This window comes from Plectropomus leopardus, chromosome 14, assembly GCF_008729295.1.
Source record: "Plectropomus leopardus isolate mb chromosome 14, YSFRI_Pleo_2.0, whole genome shotgun sequence".
Taxonomy (NCBI): Eukaryota; Metazoa; Chordata; class Actinopteri; order Perciformes; family Serranidae; genus Plectropomus; species Plectropomus leopardus.
Window position 1 is genome coordinate 27,889,282 of NC_056476.1, and position 19,348 is coordinate 27,908,629.

The 19,348-nt window shown below is 38.0% G+C and overlaps 1 protein-coding gene across 2 annotated transcripts in view; it reads left to right on the top strand.

The window, feature by feature from the left end:
- Positions 1 to 15,721: 15,721 nt before the first annotated feature.
- LOC121953318 overlaps positions 15,722 to 19,348 on the top strand; it is a 49,304-nt gene continuing 45,677 nt past the window's right edge. For both annotated transcript variants that reach the window (XM_042500337.1, XM_042500338.1), the window contains exons 1-15: positions 15,722 to 15,927; positions 16,033 to 16,127; positions 16,240 to 16,265; positions 16,433 to 16,454; positions 16,548 to 16,575; positions 16,680 to 16,764; positions 16,890 to 17,036; positions 17,121 to 17,332; positions 17,434 to 17,537; positions 17,631 to 17,749; positions 17,854 to 18,021; positions 18,218 to 18,417; positions 18,515 to 18,627; positions 18,740 to 18,846; positions 18,984 to 19,160. In XM_042500337.1, coding sequence (XP_042356271.1) covers positions 15,770 to 15,927; positions 16,033 to 16,127; positions 16,240 to 16,265; positions 16,433 to 16,454; positions 16,548 to 16,575; positions 16,680 to 16,764; positions 16,890 to 17,036; positions 17,121 to 17,332; positions 17,434 to 17,537; positions 17,631 to 17,749; positions 17,854 to 18,021; positions 18,218 to 18,417; positions 18,515 to 18,627; positions 18,740 to 18,846; positions 18,984 to 19,160 — 1,761 coding nt within the window. In that variant the 5' untranslated portion in view covers positions 15,722 to 15,769. The remainder of the gene's footprint in view (positions 15,928 to 16,032; positions 16,128 to 16,239; positions 16,266 to 16,432; positions 16,455 to 16,547; positions 16,576 to 16,679; positions 16,765 to 16,889; positions 17,037 to 17,120; positions 17,333 to 17,433; positions 17,538 to 17,630; positions 17,750 to 17,853; positions 18,022 to 18,217; positions 18,418 to 18,514; positions 18,628 to 18,739; positions 18,847 to 18,983; positions 19,161 to 19,348) is intronic.

Genomic DNA, 19,348 nt, shown 5'->3' on the forward strand with positions numbered 1-19,348 from the left:
TGGGTCTGGACCTGAGTTTTGGAGAGGGATGGCATGTTTTCAAGGGTGATTGTGTCTCTGCTGCAAGCTTTCACTATGCAGTTCTGTCTGCCAACGGGACCAAATTAATGTTGACTGAACAGCACAAAAGTCATGGGTCAATCATTGTGCCCCTAAAAGCTGTTTCCATTCAGTTTTCATTCCTTTTGAAACAGAGAAAATGATAATTTTTAAACTTAAAAAATTTAATTAAACTTTAATTTAAAGATATTTAATAATAACTGCTGACATAACTGTAAACTGTTTATTAGTGAGTAGAACTTTACTTTCTCTCGATAACTGCTGTAAGTCGAATTTGGTTCAATAAAAGTATAAACGCTAAACTCTAAATCAAAGCACGTTTTTTTGCTCTCTTTGCGTTGTACAATTTATATGTTTTCATTTAAACTTTGCAAAATATCAACCAACCAATTCTACATATTGTGCAATATCTTTTGTTTACTTCAGAAAAGGTATTTCATATAATAAATGACCTATAGGTTAAAAATCACAAAATACCTTTCTGTTTGAAATCTGGCCAAATAAGTCATACGAGCTGCCTGCAACTGAATACACAAAGACGAATGTTACTGAGAAACGAAACTGACTTCTTGACTTGTCATGTAACCTCAGAGCCAATTAACCTCTGGCAACAGTTTGCATGTTGTTAGCTCACACATTTGATGAATGTTTTTTTTCTAATAAGACTAGAACATTGAGAACTCCAGTATAATTCACTAACAAAAATTAAAATACTTTTTTAAAAAGGCAGCTTTATTAAATCTTGAGCAATGTCATTTTTTTGTGCAGCTTACAGTTGCCTTTTACAAGTATTTCAACCTCTGAACCCTGGGCACATTGATGCAATTCCTCTCAAAAACATGGGAAAAAGGCCAATGGAAACAAGTTGTAAGAAATTAATACATTTGGAAAATTATTAATTTAAAAAAGCTAAGGAAAAATGTCTAGGGACAAAAAGATAAATGCTAGGGAAAGACAATAGTTATAATTCTAATGATTACATAATTTAAATTGTGTGTCAAAATAATAATTGTTTTTCTGCCCTTTTTCCAAGTCATTTCCTTGTTTTGTTTAAACAAATCTTCAGGGAATTTTCTTGTCTGTTTTACTAATATCTTGCCAATTTTCAAGACATTTCTTCTTTCTTTGCTAATTGCCTTTTTCCCATGATTTTGAAGGAAATTGAGTTGCTCAGGTATCAAATGGTTAAAGTGCAGTTAAGTCTTGTTTTTGAGTTAAGAGAATTAGAACAGCTCTTATCAAATCTGGCACTTAGATAGGCCTACTTCTGGGTCATTTCACTGAGTCAAAAAGTCCAAAAAGGACTATTCCACTGCTGCTGAGACTTTAAGATTCAGCCTCTAACTCCCTTCTCCATGCCCTGCAGTAGCATCATGCTTCCCTCCCACCTGCTTCCTATTTTATCCAAATCAGTCCAGTTGCACCGGCTCACCTTTTCTTATGCTCTCTCACGTTGTCAAACTTGCCATGCTGCATTGCTATTTCATGCCTCAGTTTTACAGCCACATGTACCTGTACCAGTGTCTGCATCTTCACGTGGCTTTTGATTTTAATGTCACTGAACTATGTACCACAGCATTGCACCTGCACATGTCGAGGTTATCCTGCTCTAATTTCCAGGGTGACAGGAAAACTTAATGTATGGCACTGTTGATCTTTTTTTTTTTTAATTCCAAGACAAGCGAGAAGAGCAAGTCTGAAGGAATGAATTGTGTGAATGCAGAGAAGGGTACCAACGTTTCAGTGTTAAAATATTTAAAGACTTTATCAACAGTGTCAGCAGTAAAAACACAGAACTATTCTAAATAAACTATATGCACTGTTCAAACAGAAGGCATAGTGTGCTTTCTCAGGAAAAGAAAATGAAAGAGGGTAAAAGACACTAACACTACCATGGAAAGAAAATAACTACTGATAAGAAAACACAATGCAGCTGCAAAGGTGGCCTTGAATTCAATTATGTTGTGTTGGATGTTTCCTGCAGGCCAAATTCCTGTTTCTGAGTCAGGCGATAGAAACTATGACTGGATTTTATATTTTTTTTATAACAAGGGATATGCAATGTATAACACTTTAATATGTGACACTTTAAGACTTTTTAGTATAATTCTTACTTTACTTACTTTACTTTATTTACTTTCCAGGACAAAGCACAAATTAGGGATAGGTAATTACAAAACAAAAGCAATTTAAGTGAAAAATATACATTTCTGTTCACATACAAATACACATACATGCATGTACACATACATAGTTATACAAATATATGCAAATAATATGCAAATAACATGCACACACACACATACACAAACACACACACACACAAGAACAAAAGAGTTGCATAGATTTGTCTATTGGCCTTGACATAAAAGAAAGTTATGAGACAAGATTTAAAAGCGTGAACAGTCATCTGATGCTCAGTGGGAGGTTACATGCTACAAGTTAGCTGCTAGAATTTATCTGCCTAGCCAGTTTGGTTGGATTCTGTCAGTCCTGAAGAGGGAGGAGCTATTCCAAAACAAATTCAAATTCTTAATAAAACCTAGATCATGAGTTTTGCAGGTAGATTGAAGCCATGAATGAAGGCCTAGAATCCTGCTGAATTGCTCAACCATTGTGGGAATAGAACTGGATATAGAACCTGACTTTCCACTATGAGATTTTATATTGCATACAAAGAATGACACACCTGAGCTGATTAGTACAGTTAAACAAGACAACCAGTTCTAGACAGGTTAGCCATAAATAGCCAAACCGGTTAATAGCAACACATTACACTGTATGTGCTCAAACAAACTCTGTAGCAACATGTCCACAGATAGAAGTTGGATAGTACTGTGTGTACGACTCATATAATAACACTGAAAATGCTAATTGACAGTAAATTTCTACAACTTGATGCATGAAGCAGCCATCTTGGACGTTAAGGTCAAGTTTCATAATGATCTTACTACTTTTTGAGTCAGCTGGTGTTCCAGATGAAATATCCGACTGCTAACTGGAAATTCTGACTCCTGAATTCAAATTGTTCACATTATTTACCTCATCTATCATTTAAGCCTGTTCTGACTTCACAGTTGTCAAATAGCGCTGCTTTGTCAGTGCTTTCATTGTATGAGTGTGATGCAAAAAGCAACCTTCCGCATCCAACCGAAACGCAGCTGGATGGGCGGAGGGTCACTGACAGAGCGGCATCATGTGACGAGTTAGGATGAGAACATGTTACTGCTCTCAAGGTACCCAGCTCCTTGAGCTGCTTCGATGACACCCTCTTAAAAAATCAGGTGACACTCTGGTTTTGTTGAAGGTTGCGGGGAGGTGGTCGAACTATTTTGTAACCCACTGCATTAAAGGTTACCCTTATTAATGTTTTATTGGACGGCTGTCTTTATTGGCTTATGGCTACAATTGGTGACATCTCAGAAATGCTACATGGTGGGAACATCTGGGCGCCTCCCACTTTATACATGTGATAACCCTTTGTGTGCACACGTGTTGTTTATTGTTCATATTCTGGCTCACCTGCTATACATCTATTTTTGCCATTCATGCAGAACTAAGGCTGCAGCATTTTACTAGATATGTCGGCATGGCCCACAGTGGCACAGTTTCAGTGTAGAATCCCAGACAGTAATAGTGCTCTATCCATTTCACCTGTACTTGCTTTTTAAAATTCAGCTTTTGGAGGGGTAGTCACTCCTAAGTATGCACTAGTTAAAAACAAGCAACCAGTCTGCACAGGTTACTGGTCTACTGCAGGTCTGACACAGACATTTGAGACAAATAGCCAGACTTCTAAAAATACAGTATCAGGCAAACATATGTATATATATATATGAGAACAGCAAGAATACCCTGACATTTTGATTGACATTTTGAGGTAGTGAATAAATATATCAATATATAAAGGTAATATAAAGTGATAACGCCCCAGTGCTATGTCCAAATGCTTTCAGCTGACCTAACACATTTTAAAGAATGTTCTTTACTCTAACCAAACATATCCATATCTTCAACTTTCCCTCTCAGCTTCGTAACAAGCAATCTTAACACGGTCCTGCTTCCTCTGCATTGAATGATTTATACCCACTTTACATTGTTTATTTACCAACTCAAAAACTGACCCATGTAGAGTCAAACTACTATCAAAACACATGTACCTGTAGACAAATCTGGTTTGTTAAAATCCTTAGCAATCTTGGACCCAATCAATTCAATCTAATGACCAATGTTTTGGAGATCCAATGTAACAAGCGGATATTTGATCCAAAACTTCTTCTTAAGCATGCTGGTCATTTTGGCTAATCTGTACAAGCAGATATCTGCATATGAATACAGATAATATAAAAGAGGCTAATATGAAGCTAAATTGTCATAAGGTGATACCTGATGTGTTTTGGGAAATAAAAAGTACATTATTGTCTTGTAAATTATCACTAAAAGAAAATTCCCTGGTAAAGTTCATCTACTAGAGTAAGTACTTAACCACTGGTACTGATGATTGTGCACTGCCCAGCAAGTATTTGCATATGGGGCCTATGTGGGTAGCAAATGGGCTGAAAAATGGACCGTATATGGGATTGCCCACAGGTTCAATATTGGCTTTATACTGGCTCCATGCCAGTTGTCCACATGGGTGAGTTTACCCAAGTTGGCCCCACATGGATCATGCTAACCCACACCCTCATTTTTCAGCACTTTTACGAACCACATTAGCCCTGCATACAAATGTTGGCTTGATCATTATGTATCTAGGATACATGCATATTGGAAAAACCACATCATACTAGGTTTCATCACTACTAGGGCCCTTTAAAAATGTCTCTTTGATAATCAAACAGTCTCTCTCATTAGTCTGAAAAGGTTTCTGAAAAACTTGCTCGTCTTCTTTACAAAGGCTAACACCTCTGGTCAATTATGTTAACTTCAATTGTAATGGTCCCTAATGGTGATTAATTAAAGTGGTAGAGCAAAAGCATCCACAGAATATTTTTAAATCACACATAATCCATGCTGCTAATTCACTTTTCCCATTTTTAGGCCTCCTACAATCATTATTGAAACATTGCTTGATGTACCTCTAGAGTAATAGACACAGTAAGAAGAGGGAAGCCCTCTAGGTAAAATATAGATTTTTTTATTTTATGCACATGCATTAATGTACAGAGAGATGTCAGTGACAGCGATGCCTCATATGATGGCACACGTCATACGAGTTCTAACCTGAACCAACAATAGTCTGTTTGATTTGTTTCTGATTAATGACGGGGACAACTGCAGCTTTAGTCTTGGGGTGTGTCAGATAAACAATAGCTTGAGGCATCAAGAAGGTGGTGCCATGCTTGAATGCCAATAGGTGTTTTCATTGTTGACTGGCAGGCTGTGTTCTTTTCAGTCACTCTGCTGACATCCTGAATCTGACGCCTTTGATTAGTCATGAGCTGGTGTCATGGTTGTACCTTTGCTATTTTAAAACTCTCTTAAAATAACAAATGCTGGTAAAAAAAATGTTGCTAAGTTTGACACAAACATTTGTCAATTTTGTCATAATTGCTTAAATAAATGGGAATCTTTTTCTTCTCTCAATCAATGTATAATTGTGATGATTATGCCTTTTGTTTGTATAAATGTGAGATATTAACATTTTTTCTTTTTGTCTACTCCCATAGTTCATGCCACCATACACTTCTAGCCTAGTTCAGAGTTACCAGCATGACCCTAACAGCTGCTAACTGCTTACAGCACTGAAAGGTAGTCCAGGCCAAGCAACATTTCTTTACCATAAGTGTGCAAGATACTGAAACTCATCACCCTGGTTGTACCAGTGTGCTCTCTGCAACATATGTATCATGCCCTTGGCCCAGATTTCTCTTTATAGTCAGTATGATTTTTCTGAGCCACTCTGGAGGCAATGTGGTATATGCGATTACCTGAGATACCCTTCAATGAAAGAATCACTAAAGAAGTTGAAAAACAGGGCAGAGTAAAAGGACAGTCAGTTCAAATCAGTCATTCATTCATTCTTACTTTCACTTAACAGGTTATATTTAGCTAATTAGTTATTTTGTGGTTGCATTAATGCTGATATTTATTTCCTTTTTACATATAAATCATATGTCACTGACCTTGATGTATTGTGAGACTTATGGATGCATTGGTACTATATACTTTTATATTATTTTATATAATTTTGTTTTTTGCCTTTCAGTTGTGTAAAAAAAATACACTATGGCCTTGAACAGGGTTCTTTCAGCAGTAAGCAGCAGAATCCAGTGCGTCTTCTCTTTGAAGATATCAAATTTCCAAAAGATAGGTGTGCTTCAGTGTCTTGGTTTACGGGAACAGTGTGAACTAAGGTGTGAACGCACCTTAAGCTGCAAGTCAGCAACAGAGCGGCAGAGACAGTCCTGTCTTTCCACTGTGCAGACAAAAGCATTTAATTATAATAAAGCCCAATTTTCAATGATGAGAAGTGTCAGAAAGAAGTCACATTTGCTTATGTAAACTGTAAGTGAAGTGCAAGTCAATATAAACAGCTGTATTGATTCAAAATGAAGAATTTAGCAGTGTGTTTATAAATATATAAGTTTATATAAGTAAGTTTTAAATTTTATTTTTATTTATAAATTTTACTTTTTAAATGCATTTTATTTTTATATTTGATTACAATTTGACTGAACTTTTTTTTAACCTATGATCTCCTTGCACCCGTGCCCCTCATCACACTCTTTAGAGTACTGCGCCTAAATCCAAACCTAACCCTAACCAAGAAGTGGTTGTCCACCCAGGGCTCCTGGGTTGAGGGATAGATGCCCTGCCCCTGAGCTACCTTTGCAAACACCTGACCAGTAGGCCTGTGCACCGCAACATTATTATGATGCCTGGCCTAAACCCTCACCCCAACACTAAACGCTAACCCTGACCTTTACTACACCTTAACCATAGATGTTGCAGATCAGTAGCTGCTCATGTGACTCCTCATATTGGGTATTTAAGGCAACATGTGATGTTCAACATCTAAATATGAGGAAACAAAAGTTAAGTCTCATCCAAGGATAACAACATTTCCCTAAACAACAACAAAAAACAGCCCATCATTTCTGTGTATTGCATTGGACAATATCATATGTGTTTATTCAACTATAAACTGAGTGACGAGCTTTCACACTGGGCTGGTCACATCAAAAAAGAATTTTCCTCCTCCCCTCCAGAACATTCTGAGCATTGTGTGTATGCTTCATATCTAAAGTTCAGCCATGATTCGTTTGCTCCACCCAAAGTAAACCTGCTTCACCTCTAATTGTAGTCCTCACTTTCCTCTGACAGAGCGAAGGAGAAAGAGAGGTGAGCTCAACCGGTTGTACATCTTACTTTTAATTATTTCAAGCACAGATAAAACTGTTTATCAAGGAAAATCAAATGAAAAACTGTTTTAACCATGCAAATTTCATCATTGGGTGTCTTTGACTTAAAAAGGCGTAAGTTGGGCAGTCAGATTTGTTTGTAAAAAATATATATATAAAAAAATAGAAGCAAGAATCATATGGCATTTTCCCACATGCTGAAAATCTTACAATTTTAATATCATATTTTTTTAGATATATTTGTTTAGATATAAAATATGTAAAAAAATAATGCTGAGGTTTGAAATTGCACAAGACATTTTTAAACATTAGTGTTTTGATCTTATTGATTTCAGGTAAATTGTTTGTATTGGATTACATGATGTATGTGCTCCTGACTGTTATTTTTTCTCTTGTTTTCTTTCTCATCAATAATGTCAGATACATTGTTTAAGACACTTCACTTAAGGTTTACAAATGAAAAGGTGAGCAGGGCACCGTTCTTACGATGGGTAGCCCTGGAACTTCTGCGCAAGTTCTGCTACTCTCAGTTGTCGCTGTTGGTAAGTTCCCTCCCTCTGATTTACCACGATTGGAATGGCAATTACTAACTTTTTTCTGCCGATACACAAGATAAAAATACAAAGGACAAAATATGTGTTTTATTTCTTTCATCCTACAGCGTGTATATCAACACTGGTTTCCGCAAACGTAAGTGTACTTGCTTTTCTTTCAGCACTAAATTTAATACTGTGTGTAGAAGTTTTGTATGTTTCATCTAAACAAAATACTGAATTTGTGTTTCCTTTATTTTCTATTTCAGGCGAATGGCACATCAGGTAAGGAGACACCTTTTTTGACTCAACCTGTGAAATTAAGTTTAGAATGTCATCAAACTGTTGATTTTGTGTAATCATTCATATATTGACATTTTGTAGGGCCAGGTCATGGGTCATCTGACAGGTCAGTATGCAGATTTCTATTTAAACTGATGACTGTTAAACTCAACACATTCATACACCAATGTTCACCAGGAAAATATCATTTTAATTCAAATTTCTATTAATATTCGATGTGATGTTAATTTTTTTTATACTTTGCTCTTGAAGTTTCCAGGCAAATTGCCGTGCAGCACATTTCAAAGACGCCGGTCTCAAAGTGAGTGTTTCATATTTCATATTTGTTTTGAATTCAAAATGTTCCATAAAAATAATAACTTGTGTCATTTTTGAAATTTAATGCCAAGCAGTGGTGGTAAATGACACCCACTTGTTCACATATCAGCACTAACTCACTCCTGTCACCTTTTATGTTGCTGTGCGTAACAAACACATCTCTGTGTGTTCCCTCTAGATATGTGCTGCAGTGGACACACTGGCAGAGAAGCTGTTCTGTGAAAGTGGTAAAAATGGAAGCTTACCAGAGGACAAATCCAAAGAGCTGGAACAAAGCCTGAAACAGATTGTGAACTCCACTTTAAAAGTCCTCCTTCAACTGGTATTTAATTTAATTATGCTGTAAACTTGTATAACATGTCATTTTTTTTTGTTTTGGATGTAATCACTGACAGATACAAGTCTAACTGCCCAACAGGCACATTCAAAAACATACCCCTCATAGTTCAGATGATATGTATCAAATTTTATGCTCATGTTTTTCATAAAAGCATGAAACTTTGTACACTTGTACAGTTTGAAGCCCTGAACATTTTCAAAACTGGAGCCATCAGAGAAATGCATTGTGGTGGCCATGTGTGCCATTTTACTTTCCGCCATAACTGAATAATGTATTTTGCATCATACCTCCTGAACCAGATTATGATAACACACAAGTGATGTTCACACCTATGTTTTAATGGTCAAGGATCACAATCCTTACCAACAGAATTATTTATGAATAAGTAAATACCAGTATCTGAAAACCTAGGTGAGTTTAAATAGCTTTATTCTTTTTGTTTATTAAACCTGACAATACAATGACTGTAAAGAATAGGACAATATTGAATATGACCTTAGTAACTTGAGAGAATGTGTCAAACAAAGATTTAGGTAAAGAAATGTATTTCAGAAACATTATTGATTGTTTTGTTCTTATTAAACTGCACAGTCTCCTTCACACTGACACAGAGCAGTGCTTTTTATGCCTCCGAGCAGGCAATAGGCAAGGCTGGAAACATTATGTTTTGAGTTGTCCATCCATCCATCTGTCCATCCGTCTGTCTGGCCCATTCATGTGAACGCAATATCTCAAGAAGGCCTCAAGGGAATTTGTTCAATTTTGTTTCAAACAAACCCCATTAACTTGGACTCAATGATGTGCTGAATACATTTTGGAGGTCATAGGTCAAAGGACTCTGTCCATCTCATTGTCTTCAATACAATATCTCAAGAACACCTTGAGTGAATTTCTTCAGATGTGGCACAAATGTTTGAGTTGGTTCAAGGAAGAACTGATAAGATTTTGGTGGTCAAAGGTCAAGTCAAAGTTCAGGATCACGCTGACTTGCAGTTGTCTCATTCTTGTGAAAGCGATATCTCAAGCACACCCTGAGTGAATTTGTTAAAATTTGACACATATCACTGATTTCACCATTAACTATTAACTTTAACAGTGTGTCATTGTAATCCTTGACCATTAAAACATAGGAAAAGACATCACTTATTCAGTGTTGTCATGTTTAGTTCAGGAGATATGGTGAAAAAATACAAGTAAAATTGCAACTACTGCCACCACATTTTTGCAATGGCTCCATTTTTGAAAATGTTCAGGGCCCCAAACTGTTTAAGCATACCATTTTCATGCTTTTTTGAAAAAGTGTGCTTTTTTATATAAATGTATCACATATGACAGTATATATATCACCTGGACTATCATTACTTTGACAGGATACGCCAAAAATCAACCAAGTGTCTGCACTGTATGCAAGCAAGATGCTGAAATTTGACAAAATAGTAAATATCAGCCAGTTAAGTCATCATCAGACTATTAGTTAGCAGTTATCATTAGTCATAAGTGTCACAGATATGGGTTAGAGGGGCCTGCCACACCGACTACAAGGTTCAGAGTGCAGTTATGTGCCCATTAAATGGCTGTTTACTTAAACTGTTAGGCTGTGACCTCTTGTGGTCAAAATAATTATGACAGGAACAAGGGAGGGAGTCAGGTCTCATGATGTAAACAATGAAGCCATCCACATCATTTCGGTGGGTGGGTCAAGCAAACATTGCTCTTTTACCCAAGAGAGGTGGATTCATGTCCTATGTGACACCAGAAGTTGATATTTATTGATTTTAAACAGAAATGGTTGTTTTAAATGGATGCTTCACAAATTTTCAACCAGCTTTCTATCAAAACAATGTAGGTGGTATGTGAAGATGAACTGCAGTGAACTTCTTTCCATCTAATCAGTCCATAGATATCTCGCTCCCCACTCTGGAGAAACTCTACCTGATGACACATTTTACGTCATATGTTTGACATCATTTGGAAGTCGTATTTTACATCAACCCTACCAGATTATGCATTTTATGTCACGTTTTTATGTTGTGTGTTTTTCTTCAAATTTTGCTGGCTCTCGGGCTAATGATCAGACTATAGGCTGTACTTTTGCATGTTTTGTATCGCCCACCATTCGCATCGCAACCACAGACACAAAGAATATAGAGGCAGATCAGGTGACAAAGCCAAGTAACAGAAAGTAACAGCAACATTTCTCCACATTTAGCTCTAAAACATCATGTAAAGGAGCCGGCAATTTTTCAAAGTCACTTTTAAATCCCGTTTAGAGCAATGTTTGCCAACTTTGTCAGATTCATTATTTCGTGAACAATATGTTAAAGATAATTCATTCATTCATTCATTTTCCATAACTGTTTGTACTCGCAAGGGTCGCGGGGGGGCTGCAGCCTATCCCAGTTGTCATCAGGCTGAAGGTGGGGTACACCCTGGACAGGTTGCCAGACTATCGCAGGGCCAACACATACATACAGACAGCCTTTCACGCTCACAGTTGTTAAAGATAATGTCACTGTTAAAATGAATGTTAAAAATTAAATCTAAATGTTAAATGTTTTATTTAAATGCTATATGTTAAATCTAAATGTCAAATTTGAAATCTGAAACCCACTTGCTACTGCTTGCATCTTAAGTTTTGGGCAACTGACCTGCTTCCCTCTGCTGACTGAAAAAGAACTTGAAGACACAATTGCTGCTTGCTGCTATATTTCATAATAATACAATGTAATAAATATAAAGCTACATGTTTATAATTGAGACTGCTTTATATCAAAATGTATGTCCTTAACATCATTATAAAATATTAGTAATTGTCTTGATTTAATGTTATGACCCTTTGTTACTCATTTTGGAAGTGTGACAGCAGTTTCTACTCTGACATTTTGACGTTTTGAGTTAGGGCTACACTATTGCCTATTAAGTTGTGCATACAGGTTTGCTATCAATGGTTGATTGCAGCTTTGTTTGATAACAGGGCGCCAATGAGTCTGGATTCAATGTTCTGGATGTATTTGGAGTGGTGAGCAGTCTAAGACTGGGTGACCTCAGTGATTTGGAATTCATCAGACGGTGGTTCAAATTTAAACTGGCTCCTCTTTTGCCCTACATCGATGAAAACTTCCTGACCGAGCTGAGCAATCAGAACTTCAGCTGCAGGTCTTTCCAAGCACTGTAAGTGAATTCAATTTCATTTTTCTGCTGCATGCAGATGGATGCTAAAATCAGATGATTATAAATGATTAGTATATTAAATTGTTGTTAATGTAAGGATGCTGTCCTTTCCTGTTTCATGGTTTTGATTGTTGCTGTTTGATCTACATTCTGATGTTGTGAGAGAAAGAATTCTAGAAACTGCGTGGAATAAGGCAACGTGTGATGAACTGGGCCAAGTATTTCAAAACATTTAATGTGGATCAGATTGATTCTGATAGCATTAAATCTCAAAACTGAGTTTTTCAAACCAGAATATATGACTCTGATCTTCCTAAACTGGGATATGAATTTGATAATCCAATCCTTCCCAGAATCCTGATCAAATGTTGTTCAAAGTTCTTAAATGGAGATAAGGAGACTTTTGTAGCTAAAAATCAGGATTATCCTGATCCCATCAGAGGGCTGGATTCAGTGTGGATTTCAGGGACAAAATGTGATATAATTTTGTAATTGGTCATACACACACACACACACACACATATAGATATATATATATGTGTGTGTGTGTATATATGTGTGTGTGTGTGTGTATACATACACACACACACACATACATACATACATATGTATGTATATTACATATATTACATATATTACACACATACACACACACACACACTATATATAATGTATAATATTTTCAGTAGTGATAAAGTAGATAAAGTAGACATTAGGCTACCTCTTAAGACTAAGTAATGTAAATTTTAAAAATTAAAATGTATAAAATTAAAAGTATTTTGTACCCAAAATATCCCCCCAAATAGTTACAATAACAGAGATCTCGGTTTCATTCTCTTTGGCAATAAGCAGAAACTGCAGTGTGTATACTGGCAGACTAAGTTTTGAAACCAGGCTGGTGAATTTATTTACTGGTATATCAGACATCCATTTCCTAATACTTGAAGAAAAAATATGATTTTATTTTTAAACCTTTTTACCAATCTCTTTTGACAATTTCGTGTCAACTGCTTATAGACAAACTACTCTGTTAAGGAAGAATCGAGACTCATTTATGCAAACTATACACTGGGTTTTAAGCTTTCTGCTGGATATTATAATAATTTCAGCAAACTATGATGTATCATAGTAGTTAATTATCATGTTTAGGATAGAGTGTGTCAAAAGCCCAATTTCATCTCTCAATTATTCTGCTTATTTAATGCTATTGTTATATTTATTCCATTTTAAGTTCAGTTGGAAAATAACATTCTTCAGAAATGTATAAATTAAAGAATGACATACAGTTGTTAAGTGGCTGGTAAATTTTTAAATGAGGGTTGATAGAACCAGGTTCTGACAGAATTCAGTAACACGTAGGGATGAACAAAGTTAACTTGAATTTTCATCAAAAAAGTGTGCATGTTAGCAGATTAGCTCCGCCTGCTATCACAAATGATGTCAACAAATATGGCAAAACAAATACAAAAATGAAAAGAAAAGTTGCCACAAAGTGCTAGATTCATGTTTCTACCAAGAAAGTCTATTGTGTGAGAAAAAGTTTCCTTTCCCATCTGATGATTTATTAGCTACAGTTTGGTTTTGTGTCAGAAAAGCAATAATGAAAATGTATTTTTAAGGACGGAGGCTCTGAGTGATGAACAGGAGAGATCTCAAAGAATGGAGGGAGAACTAATCTACAGACACTTCATTCAAGCGTACCTATCAAGACAGGATTTAGCAGGTAAATTAAATTGATAAGAATATGTGCTAAATGCACCAAATCTATCTATCTATCTATCTATCTATCTATATATCTATATATCTATCTATCCAACACTCCTGTTTTTACACAGGTTGAAGTTAAAGATCTTACACTTTTCAAGACCTCATTAAATAAACTTCTATCAAATTTGAGCCACAAATTTGCCATAATCCGTGTTAGTGAGCACTTCTCATAATAATCCATCTACCTGATAGATGTTGCAGATCAAGATGCTGATTTGATAGTGTTATTACTGCACAGGTGTGCCTTCACAGTCACAGAAAATGCAGTTTGATCACACAACACGACACCACAGATGTGGCATGTTTTGAGGAAGCGTGCCATTGGTATACTGACTGCAGAAATGTCCACCAGAGCTGTTCCTCGTCAACTGAATTTTCATTTCACTACCATTAGCTGTCTCCAATTTCATGACCGATAATTTGGCAGTACATCCAACCAGTCTCCACATCCAGCAGGACAACTCATGTAACAACTGATTCGCACAACCAAAGAATTTCTGGACAAACTGTCACAGAGAAGCTCATCTGCAGGCTTATTGTCTTCACCAGGGTCTTGACCTGACACAGTTTTTCATTGTAAAAGACATGCTGTTGTGAACCCAATTGGATGTGCTACCAAATTCAGACAAAAAATTACACTGGAGACATCTTATGGCAGTAAAATTAACATTTATGGTCATGGTCAACAACTCTGGTGGACATTTCTGCAGTCAGCCTGCCAATTACACGCTCCCTCAAACCTTGGGACATCTGTGACATTTTGTCGAGCGACGGAACAGTGAACAGTGGCCTTTAATCATGAACCCAAGATACATAATGTAGTAATGATGCTTTTTGATGAGCATCTTCAGATGCTACACCTGTCAAGTGGATGGATTATATTAGAAAAGGAGGGGTGCTCACTAACACGTATTTTAAATTGCTGAAATATGTAAATTGAATGCATACAAAATCTTCAACTTAAACCTTTGAAAATATGTGTGTATGTATGTATGAATGATTGTATGTATTTCTATCTATTGATCTATCTATCTGTTTGTCTTTCTGTGCATTTGTGTGTCTTTGTGCACATGCATGTGTGTATATTTTCAACTATTTAATCTTACATCTGTTTCTTTATCTGGTCACACAATTCAAAGAGCCTGGATGCACACGAAATGTGAATGGAAGTAGACAATGGCTAAAAAGAAATTTTGGAATCTTTTCAATCTTTGCAAGTCTTGAGGATCTTCAAAACCTTAACAACAATTTTTCTGCAGTAAGTAAGATATTATTGAAGTATTCACATTGTTTATATATACTGTATATATGTGTGAGTGTGTGTGTGTGTGTGTGTGTGTGTGTGCGTGTGAATGTACACACAGACATGAGTGCCAACAAAATAATTTTATGTTGCCACAGAAAGAGGTTGTGGAGCAGCTCTCACCGAAACAGAAGGCTGAGCTGATCCTGGATTCAGCAGACGACGCTTTGGAGGGTGAAGCCCTTGTGAAAAAGGTGTTCATGAGCTTGACAGAGTCCCCTGAAAATGAGCAGCTTCATGAGTTTTTCGAGGCTTTTATGAAAATCAACAAGCAGGTAACTGTGAAACTCGAAAGTTGACATATTTGCACAAGGAGTAAAATCTGAAAAATAAAAGTTAACATTTGCAGAATTAAATATGAACCTTTATACAAAATAACTTATTAATGCAAAATATCTTCAATTAAATACCAAAGAAGATACCTTTAGTCACATCCCCAATCAATCTGAGAAAATTCTTTGATACAAAGATGCATCACCAAACTTGCTTGCATTTCTAGTATGTTTGCAGAAATGTCGAATTCCCTCCTGGACTGAAACTCGAATCCTTTTATTTCCAGAGAAACATCTCCCTCATCAGAGATAAAGCTGTGCGAGATACCATCTTAAACATGACCTTGACAGCCCTTGCCCCTGAATTTGAAGATTTTGAGCCGGAAGACTTTCAGACGTGGTTTCAGATCAATTTGGCTCCTGTGATGGCAAGCATCCGCCCTGGCAACTTGACAGTGATCCCCAGTAACATCAGCTGTGAATCCTACGCAGCTATGTAAGAGACCAAATTTCTGATCTCATCTAGACATTTGGGGTTTGTATTATGATATCAAACTCTGGCCTCAGACAAGTCACGTGGATGTCTGTTTTCTTCCCTCAGAATCACTGGTTTTCGGCAAAGTTTGGAATCTCTGCCAGTGCGCCTTTCATCTGGTGTGAGATCGAGCAAAAAGTTCCTCGAGAGGAGATTCCCACGTAGGTGGCAAATTGCTCAGCTGACAAACCATTTCACAATAAAGCCGATTACCACTACAGTGACGACAGCTGTATTGACGTCGTGCCTTCATTTCAATTTTCTCTCCAACAGGTTGCTCAGTTCCAGATTCCTTCATGGTAAGTTCACGTCCATGGATGCGTCACATGGATTATACAATAATCAATAAAACATTTACAAGACGCAGGCTCCATGCATTAACTTTGTTAGGGTGGCTGCATTAAGGTATTTTAAATTTAAGTACCTTTTGCCACTCGACTAACAATTATGCTCTGCTTCTCTCCAGTGCAAGGAGACCCAGGTTGATGGTAGGTCTTTAAGTTACCAGACATTTCAACTTAGATGAAAAAATAGCTTTCTGATGATGTCATATCTGATACATGAATATTGTCTTTTCACAGAGGACCTCATCTGTGAGGGAGTTGATAGGTAGGGGAATTATGGATTTGTCAGGTGCTGAGTTTACGTCGGTACAGTGCTTTTTCCCAGTCTAACTAATGTGACAATGGATTACTTTTTGTTGTTCTTCTCAGCGACCGCATGGATTTTGCACTTTCTCTCGCCAGTTCCTCTGAAGCCCTTTGCAATTTGACCCTCACTGAACATGCCTGCTCCATGGTAAGACTGTTTTATGCTAGCTGCATTTTCCCTAAAAAGATTTGGCTTTTTCCACATTGCCCTCCTAATACAAATGTCCATAAGCTCTGAAAGTCTTTGCTTTACTTACTTGCATTTTTGCCTAGGCCACGCATCTGACAGCCAGCAACGTGGTCACATTGATGAAATGCTCACTGGAAAGCCACATGCCATTACCTGTAGCGGTCTGGAAGCTTTTCTTTGAAAAAGCCTCCGCTGCACTAGATGAGGCTCTTATGACATTTGCCACCATGGTAAATCCAATCCCAGTATTTCACAAAACTGTTGTGTGCCCGTGGCAATTCTGTGTCAAACCAAAATGATGTTTCCAATTCCAGGCTCCCAACAACACCAACCCATCCTTTTCACACGCCCTTGAGGCTCTCGGAGAAGTGAGAATTGCCAAGTTGAGCCACTCCCAACTGCAGAACGCATCCTTTGTCAGAAGCTTGTTCCAGACAAATCTTCGTCCATTTTTGGCCTCTCCATCCCGGAACTTCCTCTTCTGCCTTAGCTCCAGGAACTTCAGCTGCCACACGTACCAGACTGTGTAAGCAAATATGTGACATATTGCTCCACTTTGAATGAGATTGCAGAGGAACCTGCAGTTTTCTGTCTCTTTAGATTTAAAAGCCCTCTCTCACTTTTTAGCACCCAGACATTCAGCAGCCAAATGGCATACATGGACAGAGAGAGTCAGCGCGCAGTCTACACTCATTTCATCAAGCCATTCCTTTCAAGAAATGACTCCTCAGGTAAAGCAGGCCAATCAGGCTCAATTCCGTAAAGTCTTGATAGCAAGCTGTGGTTTTGCCCTGCCAATGTCTCTGTTTGTGGCTTCTTTGCAGATCCTGGCTGTGTATCATTATCCAGAGATAGTCAAGAGTGGCTGGAGGAAAACCTTGCCGGATTCGCAGCTTTTGCAACCCTGCAGGATCTGCAAGCCCTTAATGCCAACTTCTCAAGCGTAAGTGGTGACTGGGCTTGTAGTATTCCTTTCCCAATCTGAGATGTCTCACTTATTGCCTTGCAATTCCTGCTGTTTGATTTCGTATTGTTTCCCTTTCGTAGGCCGAAGTCTTGTCAGTTCTCACTCCTACTCAGTTGGGACAGTTTGTACGGACTTTCGAGGCCTTGGATGACACAGAACCATTGGACCGTGTGTTTGACCGGCTCGAGGAGGGCAATCCTCGAGAAAATGTGGAGGAATTCCTGACAGAGTTGACCGCAAATGAAGAGGTATTCTTGTCTTGAGTCTGGGCAAAGAAGGACAATCCTGAGCTTTTAATCCAGCATAGTCATTACTTAGATATGTATCTAGTCCTCTAGGTCAGTTGTAGGGGACTCATTCATATCAAATGTTTCATTACATCCTTTCTTGCAACTTGTATGGTGCATTGTGGCCGTGACATCCTCCCATGTCATCATTTTCCAGGTCCCTGATTTCCAACCCCTTGTGAGAGACCGTGTGATGAACAGGACCTTCACCATCATCAGTCCCCATTTCACAACGTTTGAGGAAGTCGACTGGATTGACTTGTTTCAGCGGTTACTGGTTCCTCTCCTCCCGAGTTTCAATGCGATGATGCTCGAGGTTGCAATCTCAGACATTAACTGCACAAACTATCACGTTGTGTGAGTAGCATTTCACAAACAGGCGATATTGCATTGCAGCAAAGTACAACACACTAATGAGGGACTGGGTAAGAATTCTCCTTTTTGCCCTTTACAGTGTGAGAGGGATGGCCAGAGCTTTCCCTGAAATGTCACCACAGAGACAGCAAGAAATCACAGAAGTTCTGCTGGATTACCTGCAAAATTCTGCCAGCGTCATCAACAAGCCAGGTAGGGCTAACGCAGTAAGCTTTGCCATGTGGTGCTCTTGTTCCACGTGCATCAACAAAGGGTGAATGCTTGGGAAGTGGTACCTATGCTAACATCTGTCTTTGTGCCTTAGTTTGCAGGCAGGGAATTCAGAGTGACGCAGAATTTCTTGAAGCAAACTTGGGTCCATTTTCCGAAAGCATACCACTCTCTGACCTCAAATTCTTCAACCTTTCTGTGGTAAGTCAAAAGGTTTTCTACCAGTCTTTCTTGAAAGCAGCCACACCACATTCTGAACTTGGAGAATCTGTAAAGAGCGCTGTGTTTGCCATGTCAAAGAAAAAAGGAATTCATAATCCCTTTGTTTGTGTCATCAGGCGACGCTTGTGGGCTCTCTCTCACCAAACCAGAGGGCCGAGCTGATCCTGGATCCAGAAATCGGTGCTTTGGAGAATGAGACCTTGGTAAGGGAGGTGTTCAAAAGCTTGACAGAGTCCCCTGACGACGAGCAGCTGGGGGAGTTTCTTGAGGCTTTTGCAACCATCACCAAGCAGGTGAGTGCCTTACTTTGAGATCGCCATATTTTCCCACTAAGTTGACTTGCAAACGGGCAACGTAAAACTTGCCCTGGGCATGACGAATCTTGCAGAATCTAATCAGACGCCAGGATTTACCTCAAAATTACACAGTCCGCAAATGCTTCTTGCACCAGTTGTTCTTCAGTCATGCCCCTGAGTCATTC